Here is a 14,533-nt window from a genome sequence, read left to right as displayed (position 1 = left end):
TTACAACAATGCTTACAAAGTTACAATAATCTTATAAGTTTTCTGAACAAATATGTTACTCAACAAAATTTCACATAAGTACCATTAGGCAACACTTGCCCAAATTGTGAATACAATTTTTTTTTTTTCATGTTCAAGAGATACTGTAATTTGATCAAGCCTTCAATCTATTGTGGTTACCTTTAGTAGTGGTTTGTACTAATCCAACATATACAAGAATAGCACCCAAAACAATTGCAAACTGATTCACAAATGTTATAAAGCAATACCTGTCAATCAATCTTGCATGCTTAAAAAAATTGACTGAAATTACCTGATTTTGCCATGAATTATAAGAAGTAGGCTATTGGAATTTTTTTATTTTGTTGAAAGTTGCCTTTACCAGTGTGCTTTTTTGTTCATTGTTTTAAAGAAATTAAAGTTAAAGAGTCTGAAAACTTTCTACTGGTAATTCATTGAACTTTCTACAGGTTTAGAGGCCCCATGAGAATGGGAATATTTCTTTCAAAAGATAGTTGGAAGAATTGAAAGCTCCCCAGCTCCTGTGTTTCCTCACACTCACCCCGATGCATGGCTAGCTAGAGATCCCTGTTGAATTGAAGACACTAGCTTTGATTGGGGAAATGATGATGGATAGTTGGCGACAAAAAGGTCACTCTGGAACTCAGCTGCATCAAGAGTCTATATTACATGTGTAAATCTGAAGACAGGATATGGGATTGATTGAAATGCATGATAAGAGAGAGAGAGAGAGAGAGAGAGAGAGAGAGAGAGAGAGAAATAGAGACAGAGAGAGGGAAAGAGAGAGACAGAGAGAGACAGAAAGACAGACAGACAGAGAGGGAGAGATAGAGAGGCACAGCGAGAGAGAGAGAGAGAGAGAGAGAGATCTAATAAGAGAGAGAGAGGGGTAGACACAGTGAAAAAATAGAGAAAGAGAAATTGTGTATCTGACAAAGAGAGTATTAGAGTAAGATAGAGAGATGGAGATAGAGTAAGATAGAGAGGTGAAGAGAGAGAGAGAGAGAGAGAGAAAATGAGAGAAAGACAGACAACAGGGGTAGTGAAAATAAAAACAGGATTAATAAAAAATAGGAAAGACATGATACAGTTTTGTTTGTGCAGAATGATTTAGTACACATGAACAGTTTGCAATTGTGCTTAATAATAAAAATGATTTTAATAATCCTATACATAGGGTTCTAAGAAAGATTCATATTGCCACTTTTTAAATATTAGATTTGTCCTTTACACAATGATGAAATTCACAATTACCTCTGCGACCATAACAATACAAAAATCTGCCTTTAATTCCATTACTATGATTAACTTATGATAATTTTTGTCTGCAGAGCTTTCACCATATAATGCATCAGTCACCTAAAATAGCTATGACTCAAGCCTGATATTCATGCTTCTTCACAGTCTATAGTGACAGGTTACCTTGGTTTTTAAAGTGATGAATTTAAGTCCAGCATTTTAAAGTTGTACATATGTAGTATATAAGATTCTTGGCGCTAGTTCACAAGTGTGCCCATACTTTGGACCCAAAACACACTAAAGCCAAAATTCAGAAAGAAGGTTAATCTAAAATCAAACTTCATAAGAACAATATATGCGGTTAGCCCTATGTCTTATGCATGGGCGATGTGCAATCATTTAATTATTTTACTCCTAAGTGGAGATACAAACCATGGCTTAGACCATGTTATAGTCTCAAACCCAAATTTGGAATTCAGGTCTGGAAGTTATGCTGAGTTTAAGTGATGTGGTTGCATTAAAAAGAAAAAGCCTGCAAAGACAATTGTCTGTGAGATTAATTATTTGTATATACTTGTAGTTAATAAAGCAAATGAAAAGTATAAATGAGACAAACTGGAGATTGAAATTGGAATTTTTCAAGTAATACAATTTTTTTTTAAAAGTTGTTTTATTAAACCATATCAGGAACAAATATACACTGCTGTATTTTTCACTTGCTCTCATTGTAAGTGTAAGGGAGAAAGATAATGATTATTTCATTGGTAAAATATTTCATAATCCTTTGATGATGTATCTTAAATGATGTGATGGAATATTCCCTTCTGTATTGCAGCTCGTACCATATTACATGAATACTGATATACAGGTAGTCATCATATTTGTATAACATATTATATATATAAACAGAAACAAAAACAAACAAAATGATATTGACTGTGATGATATGAAGAAGCCCTGCAGGGAATAATTTTCCTCAAATTTTTTGATTAGCAATTTCAGCCGATGGATAAATATTTCAAATGAAATTCTGTACATTTCTATGGAAGAAAACTGCTACACAAAAGATATTTTGTATAGCAGTCATGCAAAAATGCATAGCAAATTGCGATGCGATACCAGGAAAATTATTCCCTGCCCTGTGACTGGAGCATAATTCCCAAATCTTTCCAAATTCTATGAATACATCCTAACTAAACCATGTTTCCTTTGTACAATCAAGTGTGTAAGCACACATACAGGTTAAGGTTGGTCAAACCAATTGTAAAATCTACTGAGACAACAGTAAATATCTACCCACATTACATTTTATGACCGTTCTTTTTTATGCACACAGTATATTCCATGATACACGGTCTACTGTTTTTATAATGGGAATACAAATCTCTTCATGAAACACATCCATCACTGTTGCATACACATAGCATACCTGCCAACCACCCCGATTTAGGCGGAGTTTCTCCGCATTTTTCATACCAACTCCGAATTCCGAGTGCATACCTCAAAACTCCGATTTTTTTTTAATTTTAATTTTTTTTTTTTTTTTTTTTTTTTTTTTTTTTTTTTTTTTTTAATAATTTTTTTTTAATTAATATTTTGTGTGTGCGTCCGCCATTTTCAGTGGCAAAATGTCCATTCTGTCCTGTAAAGTATCCTACAAGCATCTCACATCAGCAATTTGGGGATGTTTATTCATACCTGCGTATAGCCCACGTGTATTTATATTACATGTGCAGTTGATACGCCGTGCATAAACACTGTATACATTGGCGTGTTTTCTTCAATGCTTGTGCGATGACTGCGATCGTGGAAGCTTGTTATTTACCGGACTTCCTCAGATTTATTTTGGATTACTACTACTATATACCTTTGCAAAATAGGGCTCCTAACTGAGGTGGGTAGTGAAACATGTAGTTTTGTGAGTGTTCACATTTCAAAAATTGTTTATGTGTGGGGCGAAAAGGTTGAAGGAAAAGGCCCATTTGCACCATTAAAATGGAGAGAAAAAAAATAGACCCTAAAGTCCTGTGTACCCCCCCCCCCCCCCCCCAAATCTACGGGCTACTACCCCAATCCTTCGGTGGTTCGCGACCTCGTAGTCCATCCAGAAAAATTTACTCCTAATTTCTCTTGTCTCAGGTTGGCAGGTATGACATAGTGGAACGTCTTATGTTCAACAAATATGTGATTATGTGGCATCATTTATAAATGTTATAACTAAGAGATATTCAGCTTTTATAAGAAATTGCAATATATATACTTGTAGTTAATAAAGCAAATGAAAAGTATAAATGAGACAAACTGGAGATTGAAATTGGAATTTTTCAAGTAATACAATTTTTTTTTAAAAGTTGTTTTATTAAACCATATCAGGAACAATCCATCATGTATTCCATCGTCGGTGCAATGTTCTGTTACATTGGAATACAAATTGTGAAATAACTTGTTAATTAGAGGCCTTTATCAGTATTTTTCTCTACCTTATAAGTATTTTCATAAGATGGGATTTGTCATGCTTAGAATTTAAAATCATTATTGTGTTTCTATTTTTCCAGAGCCCAAAATACAGCAGTTTCTATGATGGAAGTAACAGAGGATTCTGAACCAACCCTGTCCAAATCAGATGTGGTTCTCTCATTTACATTGGAGGTAATGTTCCAGGACAGTGTTGTATCGGAGGCGTATTGGGGGGGGGGGGGGTTGTCATGGGGAGGGCATGCCCCATCATTTTTTTAATCAACTCCCATATAGCATGACATTAGTTTTGGAGTATACATGTATGTCACCTCTCTTATTCTTACCCGTACAAGAATACTGTTACAAGATTAATTGTTGGAGGCATTTGCACCTTTCGACTGCAAAATCCTTGATTCCCCATCATACATGTAATGTAATCTAGTTAGGAGATAGTGTAGTTAACTCTTTATCTTTATGAAATCATGAAGCTTTTATCCAATTTACCTCTTAGGATATTTGCAGATAACCCTACCTAGTTTCTGCAAAGCTTTTCGGCTCATTCTTTCAACGCTTTCCCCCCATTATTATTAACAAAAAGCAGAAACTGGTCTGTCACATCAAATTATAAAACTAGTTGATTGTAACCAGATATCTTGTGCATAGAGATCCAAAATCAATTTGCCAACAAAATGGTAATGTACGTTGAAATTGGAGAAACAAATTTGATTAGGTCAGTATTAGTGTTTATTTATTATTGAATTTACAGCAGTGTTATATTGAATTGCTTGTGGGAAAGTGATCATTTCGATCTAGATTGTATAGGCTTTTGAAACATGAATTGATGCAGTTAGTTGCATTTATGCCTGTACCTCATGGGAATTGATGAAATACATGTATAATACAAATATAGTAGTATATACAAGAAAATATCAGGGTCTGACATCAGTATTCATGTAACAACTATTGATGCAGCAAACAATAAAACAAAAACAAAAACAAAAAGCAGGTAGATTGGTATATATATCCTATTAAGTGTATAATCTTTCACCATAGGCTCATTCAGATATGATGTGCCAAATACGCTTCACGTTTCTGTATCTTATAACACAGAACTCATTGAATATGCGCAAGTCCTTTCTTGCACGCAGTTTCCTTTCATTTACAAAAACTGAAGCAGCATTTTTGTGGTTGTTTACCAAGCCATATCTTAACAAGCTTTAAGTTGTGTATGAATAATGATCATATAATAAAATACGATGTCTCTACAATCAATATAGTTGCAATCAACGGGCAAGTGTGTGACCATTGGATGTAAGTTTTTTAGAGGAGAGAGAATAAGTGATATCCTGGTCAGTTTAGAATCCTCTACTGCACCATGGAGGTTCCCTTTCAACAGACGTTGATTTTCAATTATTAGATAGTAATACCACACATCTAATGGTTGCACACTTTTTAATGGCTCCCTACAGGTAGTAGTGATGGAGGTGCAAGGCTTGAAGTTCCTAGCACCTAACAGGATCGTCTACTGCACCATGGAGGTAGAGGGAGGAGAGAAACTACAGACTGATCAGGCGGAAGCAAGTAAACCAACGTAAGTATACAGTCAAACCCTCAAATCATGGCATTAACTACAAAAGGTCCTGTTCTCGTATCACCAGTAAAGACATCTATAACAGTGAAACCTGCTTTAGTAATCACCTCTGTAGAAAGACCACTTGCTGGTAAAGATCACTTTTTTTTTTCTTCCTGTAAATAAAGTTTCTCATTGAAAAGTGTCTTAAAGCAAATTGTACATTAAGATCACCTTCTTCTAAAGACAATTTTTCTTCTCTCCCTTGAGTGGTTTTTATATACAGGTTTCACTTTACAATGAAATGGTCTCCTGGATTTTATGTGAAAAAGGTATTCGATCTGAGATCAATGATGCTAGAGGCTCATTAGCATAAATCAACATTAACATGAACATTAGGAGACCGATATCTATTAATAGTTATAGTTATTGTAATAGAAATGGGAGATTTGCCCCTGGAATGTGGGATTCTGAATGGCTGAAAGTCAAAGTCGTATTTGACTATTACATTCAATCACCACTTTTGTGAAGCTCGGGATATCTTTATTTGCCACTTACGTTTCGATAAATAAATGTAATTTGTATTTTGGAATGTGTACACATAAGGCCACCAGTGTATTACCACTAAAGTCCACTTTCTATTTTATAAGGAAAGACTACTCATCTTGAAAAGTAACTTTTTGAAATATTTTAATTATAGCAGCTGCTATCTTTTATATTTTAAGAGAAACAGAATTTGGAACATGTGCAGACAGGGGCCACTGCAGTTTTACATGTACATCTCTATTATATATTGGTTTTGATGAAAGTAGCTTCGGTGATTGACACGGATCATAAGTGATGCATAAAAAACACTGTTATGTGATCATCCATCCATTAGTAATAAAATCAGCAAAAAAGCTAATTACACATTGGAAGATTTATTAATGGTCAGAGATGATGCAACTTATTCTTCTTTTGGGGCGTCACCTCTTAGAAGATTGGCCGCATCCCCATTCCATCAACACATATCCAATCTAAATGCATTTTATCATCAATCAGTGGAATTGCAAACCCTCTGCAAAGACAAAAAAAATACCAATCACAAATCCCCCCCCCCTCTCAATTTCCAACCACCTAGGAGCAAATTTATGAGATGTCAATATTGACTCTTGGTGTGATGAATTGGTTGACCTTTGACCCGCGGACTTCATCCCATTTGAGCGGCACTGCATGGAAAGTGAGTGAGGGGAGTGTTTATCTTAGTCAGGTTTGGAGTTGATGAAGAAAACAAACAGTGGTAGACTTTGCTGAAGAGGAGCAATACATCAACGTCAGTTCTGGTTCTTAATTGGGAGTGGCAATAGCTGTGTATATAAGCAGTAGACACAGGCTTCTTCTCTCCTGCTGAGACATACATAACCCCCCACGTTCACACTACCCAAATTAATCATAGAATTATGGCAATAATATGAAATTACCGTATAATTATATATAGCTATAGGATAAGTAGTTGATTTCTTGTTTAGTCTGAACATGGTATAACGTAACATCATACAGCGGAAAACATAGTAGAGTATCGTTTCAACCCAAAACTCAATAAATGATCAGAGTCCCATTCTCATCTAAATGTCACATCAAACAAAAAGCGTACAACAGAGTAGGGCTTATTGTGAGCATGTATTGATCATGAATGACCAGTTTCATGTCCATTGACCCCTCTCCCGAATGTGCTTCTTTATACAATGTTTTTCTTACATGATGTCGTTATCTAGTGTGTATACTGCTTTTATAATATAATGATTATTTATAAATTTCTTTTGACGAGTTTCTCGTTAATTTTTTGGAGTATGAACAGGCTGGTGTACACATGGTAGAGCAGTTTCATTTAGCTTTAATGATTTCTCAGTGCCTGAGAACTCTATGCATCTAAGCTTAATTGAGTGGGTCAATATATCAAGTTGATCTATTTTTTAATGAATTATGAAGCCCAGAGGATAGCATTTACCATATCACCATCTTCTATGGTGATATGAGAATCTTGAGAGCCTTATTGACATTCTTACTCACATTTTCGTCTTAAAATTGCACTATATTAATTGGTATTATAGATATGAAGATTTTACTATTTCTCCAATCTCTTTGTACATTTCCCCTGCTCTCTTATATGCATCTTTCTTGTGGAAAGTACTTGAAATGGACTTTCATGACCTTGTTATATCTCAAGTGCCAGCTCTTATCCTCCACCAATTCTCTCTCTCTCTCTCTTCCCCCTCCCTCACTCCCTCCCTCCCTCCCTCCATCTGTTTATTTCTTTGTCTCTCTCTCTCTCTCTCACTCCTCCTGTCTTTCTGTCTGTCTCTCTGTCTCTCTTCCTCCCTCCCTCTGTCTCTCTTTCTCTCTGCCTCCCTCTGTCTCTCTTTCTCTCTCTCTCTCTCCCTCTCTCTCCCTCTCTCCCTCGGCCGCTTGTATAATTGTTTACCTATACTAATAGAATATCTGATTTTCTTTTTATAAGCATCATTCTTCTTTGCTTGACCTCCATTAAGCCTTTCAAGCCACCTGATTTCCTTTGAATTTATCGCCCCCTATTTTGTCCTTTTGTCCTTTGTTGTCCAATCTATTGATTCCCTTCTCTGAATTCCCTTAAATCCAATTTCTTTATTGGATTCAAGCTTCACCTTTTTAATTCTAACTGTTTTTGCCTTCCATTCATTCTCCATTCAGTCCCTCTCATCTCTTTCATCTCATTTTCTTTACTTTTAACTATCCAAACATTCTTATAAAATTCTGCCTATTTTCATCTGTCTTTCAATTTGTTTATCCTGCACAGCTGGGATACACAAGGAGACTTCACTACCATTCACCCGCTTCCTGTCGTCAAAATCAAGCTCTACACAGAGAACACTGGAGTACTGAGTATTGATGATACCATGCTAGGCAAGGTAGGACCACTACCCCTACCCCCCCCCCCCCCCCTCTCCCTCAATCAATGCACCACAGTACAAAATCAAGCTCTACACAGAGAACACTGGAGTACTGAGTATTGATGATACCATGCTAGGCAAGGTAAGACTAATGAGCTAGAAACTTTTAGATTCCAATTGAAGAGATATCATTGGAGATTACCAGCCTTGGTAAGCAAGGTAGGACCACTACCCCCCCCCCCCATCAATGCACCACAGTACTACACATCATAAGAGGTGATACCATGTTATATAAAGCAAGGCGGGACCACACCCCTCCCCCTTACCCATCCACAATAATTCACTAGAAACTTTTAGATTCCAATCAAAGAGATATCATTGGAGATTACCAGCCTTGCTAGGCAACGTAGAACCACTACCCCCCCCCCCCCCCCATCAATGCACCACAGTACTACACATCATAAGAGGTGATACCACGTTATGTTAAGTAAGGTAGGACCACACCCCTTCTCCCCCTTACCCATTCACAATAAAGAGCACCACACCCATTACCAAGAGAGCACCACAGTACTACACATCATAATAAATGATACCATGCTATATAAAGTAAGGTAGGACCACACCCCTTCTCCCCCTTACCCATTCACAATAAAGAGCACCACACCCATTACCAAGAGAGCACCACAGTACTACACATCATAATAAATGATACCATGCTATATAAAGCAAGGTAGGACCACACCCCTTCTCCCCCTTACCCATTCACAATAAAGAGCACCACACCCATTACCAAGAGAGCACCGCAGTACTACACATCATAATAAATGATACCATGCTATATAAAGCAAGGTAGGAGCACACCCATCCCCCTTAGCCATTTACAATGAAGAGCACCACACCCATTAACAAGAGAGCACCACATCAGTAGAGATGAAACCATGCTTGGCAAAATGGGACCACACCTCTTCCTTTTCAGACTAAAGAGAGAGCACTGGAGAATATCTTGCATGATAGTTTTCATATCACCACAACCCCCCCCCCCCCCATCTATCCCCCCCCCCCCCCTCCCCCTCTTTTCTAACTCCTTCATCAACATTACTGAAAGGATTGTTGTATCTTCCCCTTGGCTACAGCTGAAAAGCCGAATGAGCTCTGAGTCATGACACAGGATGTCAAGGCATGCAGTGTGGTCAGGTTATAAATAGATCATCGATAGAAACCTTATAGATAGTGGGATCCACCACCACATTGCAAGTATGTCATCTTACGGGCACTGCTGAAATTTAAGATGCTAGGGTATCATGATTAGACCACTTTCCCACATGACAGAGTAAACCTCCTGAAAGACCATGCAGCAACAACAAAAAATACTTTAGAAAATGTGTAAGTTATGAATGCACAGGTCAGTGAGTACGCAACGCATAGAGGTGATGTTAGGGTATGAAGGAACAATTATCTGTTATCTTATCCCATAGAAAACACTATATGACACCCTGAAAACCCCAACTACATTAATTGTTGTATGTATATACCCATTTCCACAGTAAACACTGTGTCTCAACACTTACCTAGTTTTGCAAATGTGTAAAGACTGACTTTCTTGGAGGAGTCTGCGCCTTTTAATTTTTTTTTTAAACAGATATTTGGCACCATGTAAATATTGTGAATCCTCACTGTTATCATTATAATTTTCACTTTATTTTAATTCTTGCCACACAATAAAAGTCAATTTGAAAATGGCATATAATATAATGAGAGTAAGGGTGTGCCAAGCTGCATTGATAAGGAAGAAAGTAAGACATTTTTTCCTGTGAAACATCAAATCTTCAACTAAATAAAACAGATTGAACACCTATTAGCACTTTCATCACTCTTGTCTCACAACAAACAGCCATTTAAAGAGGAATCATGACAGAGAGAGAGAGAGAGAGAGAGAGAGAGAGAGAGAGTAAGAGTATAGGCGTGCCAAGCTAGCTCCATAGATAGAAAAGTAAATAAGACCTCTGACATTTACTCTCCTGATTGTATGCCCGGATCCAAACCCAGCATGCTGCTAAGCGCTTTAGGCCACCCCGGCATGCTACCATCTAAATACAACCCTGCTAATAGATCTATGCATGTATTGAAAATATTGGGTGTGCTAATTGATTTGGCAATTAGTGAGTCACATTCTACGCTCATATATGAATCATGGGACCAAAAACAGAACAAAAAGGGCAGTCATGCAGCTAAGCTTCTCCATTATTCATACTGTAGATGTACTGACCAAAAACTGGACAGTGGTAGTGAAAATATCTGCCTTTTGTGCCAATAATAGTGGCTATATTGGTAATTAGTTTGGTGTTTGTGACTCATTATGCATCACTGAGATGTGAGGGTTGTAAGTAAGCCCCAGTAAGATTGATGTTTCTAATATCACCATGAGACCATTCGACTATAAAACCATGAATGATGAATGAGCAATTTCGTACATTTCATAGCTGCTATAAAAATGAAATTTATTGGACAACTGGTATGTTTGGGTATGTATAGTGTCAGAGGCAGGTATCCCGCCCCCCCCCCCCCCCCCCACTCAGTGTTATTTAGGGTACGCATATGCTCGTTCCCTCTTTTTGAAAGCACCCCCTATCTGAGGACTGCCAACATTTCCGAACCCCCCTTCCGCAGGCTTTTCGCAGGCTTTTCCTGCCTTGGAGACCCCCCTAAATCATTAAAAATGCTCAATGTACCCCCCTGAATTCAGAATAATTTTCTCAGGAGTCCAAAGAGATGAGAGAAAAAAAGAAAAAACACCCCCTTTTTAAAGAAATCTCCCGGTGAAAAGTTAATACACCCCTTTTTTTACAATTGTCGGGCCATACTTTGTCGACCGAAAAGTACCCCTTTACCGGACATTTTGGTAACACGCATGGGGTTCGTCCGTTCTTGGAGTGGGGGAGCCAGGGCAGGTATGCAGTGTAGTGCAAAGTTAATATAATCGCAGGCCAAATTCTGATCTTTGAAAAAGATGTACATATAAAGCAATTAAATTTAATGTGTTTTGAAACATGACACACAATACGCTTTAAAGGTAATACAAAGTTTTGGTATGGGGTCGTGAATTTGGTTCAAATGAACATATTGGAAGCATATGCGATCCTACAATATTCACTGATCGTTGTCGCGGTCGAAATCGACTCTTAAGTTATGAAATTGTAAATAATAAACACTTTATGTTGTATAGCTCCCTCTCAAGGTCAAATATTCATTAAGCTGTAAAACAATGTTTCTTGACTAAAATCGACCGATTAGCTATTCCCGTTCGGAAATTATATACCACAACTACATATTCTGAGATTTTCATGGTCGCAGCTACCATTGTACGGCCGTAGGTGCTATTTGAAATTTTTCAAAATTTACCGGGAGCACCGGTAAATCTTTATATTCAATTTTTCTCGAAAGCAGAAGTGTTTTAGGGGCTAAAATTTCTAGTCCTTTTAATTCATCCCCAGAGGCATCCAAATATATCAAAATTGTAAAGAATCACTATCCACCCATTTTTCAAAATTTCCCAAAACTTTGTAATACCTTTAATAAAAAGCCTGCGGTAGACAGTCGCATATTACTTTTTCATATGTGAAAAAGCTTTTACAGCACAAACATGTATAGGCCTGTAGAAACAGAGAGTTGTTTATGAAATTGATATTTGGAAAAATTCATCCACTCAATGTTGTAGCCATGGTTTCAAATTACAAATTTTCAAATGTCAAATACATATGGGTGAAGACTTTGTATGTTTTGTAATGAGTCTTCTTCATGGTCATCATGTTAATTAGATTAAACCTGCAGTAACAACATGACTTCAGGCAATCATGAATGATATTAAAAGGGTTTTGCAGTTCTTTATTGATTATTTTTGGTTGATTGGCATCATTGAATCTTCTGTATTTTGTTTAGAGGTTCATTCCCAAGAAAATGAAAAAACAGAGAGATACCTTGGAGTTTCATTTTTGATAGGTCTAAAACATGTCTAACAAGAGAGAGAAATTTGACCTCTATAGTTTATCTTATGAACATGCTAAATATATATTTTTTTAATGCTAATTGGAAAATTTTCATCAAATTTTAATATTTTGAAAATTTATTCACTCAAAGTTGTATGTCATGGTTTACAAACTACCCAGAACTTGCTTTTAGTAATTTCAAATGTCATATACACAAAGAATGAAAAATTTGATTATTAGATATTCATCAATGTTTGATAATGACATGCTGATTAATTAAGTATTTTTTGTAATTTTCATTTTGAGGCAAAAAGACACATCAGCAAAGCACAATAGCATGTACACAATATGTGCCTATATCTTATCCAGCTATGCTTACTCCAGCAAGCGTACATCGTTTTGCTAGAGTAGAAGTTTGTTGCCCGTTAATTAACCACTATTGATCATATCACCATCTCCACTGGGCATGCACAAATTGATTGGCAAACTATCAGTCTGGCTTATACTGTACATGCCATACTGGCCAATATGTGAATGGATGATTTTTACTGGAAACCATTATTCTGGAGAATAATTGGTTTCTATATACTCAGTAAAGATACCACCAGCGAGCGAGTCGATTAGAGCCTTCAATATCATAGTACACATTGTAGCTTTTATGCGTGTTTCAGTATTTGCCTGTATACATACATGTACGTACAGGTTAACTGTTCAGTGATGATGTAGATTTGTCTTGTGACTGTGTTAGCTCATTGGGGTTATACATTGTTTTTGTTGAATAATAATAGTCACATTTGTATGATATTTATCACTGCATTTCGAAGCACTTTACATTGTAATTATTATCACCCTGGTCATTGGATTCAATTGCTAATCCATACGGGATAGTGCTCTGCTCCCTTTAGAGTATCAGGGTCAGATGTTATTTTACAAGCGCACACATGCCAATCCAACTTAAACACCTGGGTGGAGAGTGGCAAATGTAGATTTATGTTGTGTCAAAGGACATTATAGTGCCGCGATGGGACTCCAACTGCGCACCATGTGATCCCAGTCCGATGATAAATCCACCAGACCACAACACTCCACAACACTCCTATATCCTACCCATATGATTGGTGGAATGTAGTCACATGTGGTTCATTAACTTAGGTTTTGCTTTCCATTGATGATGTCATTGACCAATTGCAATTTTCACCGTTGTAAAATAAAATAACAATGATCTAGGAGGTTTGTTGTATAAAACAAAGGATCCATGTCTTTTTAATCATTCATTATACAATCTAATCCACTCTCGATGTACCTGTGAGCACCGATCGCACTTGACATAATGATTTCATATGACACTCGCTTACTTTATACTGATAGATCAGTATAATTAACTAATTGATATGCATTATGTGTAAGACATCCAATCTAATCCGTTGAGAGCCAGAATGGCATTAACTCTGTAGTTCTGTACGTGATTTAATGCCCTTCTGGCTCTTAACAGACCATATGTTTTAAGGTCATTGAACCTGCAGTTGAGAGCTCATTAGTGGTTTGTGGTATGTTCATATCTAAAGTAGATTTTAGACTAATTGAAAACCACTGAATTCTCTCTTTCCCATAGACTTAATACAAAGTCCACCCAGTACCCATACGCAATGGGCTATTGTTTAGGATTCATTTAGTTTTATTAGGATTCATTGTCTATTCTCAAGTACATCATGTTATATAACATAAGTATGTGTTATGTAACAAATTGATTTGTTAATGATTAGGTAATCAACTGACCCCGTTTTCTTTAAAAATTCACCCCTTTTCTCAAACTGTGCAATGTTTGTCTGTAAATACAAAAAAATGAATAATGCATTGCATGCTCAATCCCAGGGTATTGTTTACTCCACTCACTTGCATATAAAATTATCAGTGGACATTCAACATCTTATAGTGATATTGTTCTTACCACTTAAAGGGACACTAAACATTTTAAGCCACCTATATCAATTTGTAATGGAAGTTGAGTGCTATCAATCATTATATATGTATACACATTTTGATGACTGGGCATGCTTTGGATTGATGAGAAAGGGCATCATATCCTCCAAATTTGCATCCAAGTTCCACTTTTAAATGAATTAATAAGGATTATGCGTGTCATGAAAAAAAAAATTATCTTAATCTCACATTTCTCTATTAAGGATAGATTATATGAACACTCAACAGTAAAGTATTCCATAAAGTAGATTTAAAATTTAGATATAAGAATCTAGAATCAATATTCAGAATGTAACAATTTTATGTAAAATTGATAGATCGACATAACTTTAGAAAATGGAGAGTCCAGTAATAGTGTCTTCCTGTTCCTATTCATT

General features: G+C 36.5%; 1 protein-coding gene across 10 annotated transcripts in view; it reads left to right on the top strand.

Moving 5' to 3' along the window:
• LOC591807 (calcium-dependent secretion activator 1) overlaps positions 1-14,533 on the top strand; it is a 73,898-nt gene that overhangs the window by 24,588 nt on the left and 34,777 nt on the right. For 9 of the 10 annotated variants that reach the window (XM_030973640.1, XM_030973639.1, XM_030973637.1 and 6 more), the window contains exons 4-6: positions 3,816-3,909; positions 5,187-5,308; positions 8,100-8,211. In XM_030973640.1, the coding sequence (XP_030829500.1) occupies positions 3,816-3,909; positions 5,187-5,308; positions 8,100-8,211 (328 nt within the window). Of the gene's footprint in view, positions 1-3,815; positions 3,910-5,186; positions 5,309-8,099; positions 8,212-8,275; positions 8,336-14,533 lie in introns of all 10 variants that reach the window. The other variant, XM_030973633.1, reaches the window with a different exon arrangement.

Source organism: Strongylocentrotus purpuratus, unplaced genomic scaffold (assembly GCF_000002235.5).
Source record: "Strongylocentrotus purpuratus isolate Spur 01 unplaced genomic scaffold, Spur_5.0 spur5_scaffold_6, whole genome shotgun sequence".
Classification (NCBI taxonomy): domain Eukaryota; kingdom Metazoa; phylum Echinodermata; class Echinoidea; order Camarodonta; family Strongylocentrotidae; genus Strongylocentrotus; species Strongylocentrotus purpuratus.
This window is presented reverse-complemented; position numbering and strand designations above follow the sequence as displayed.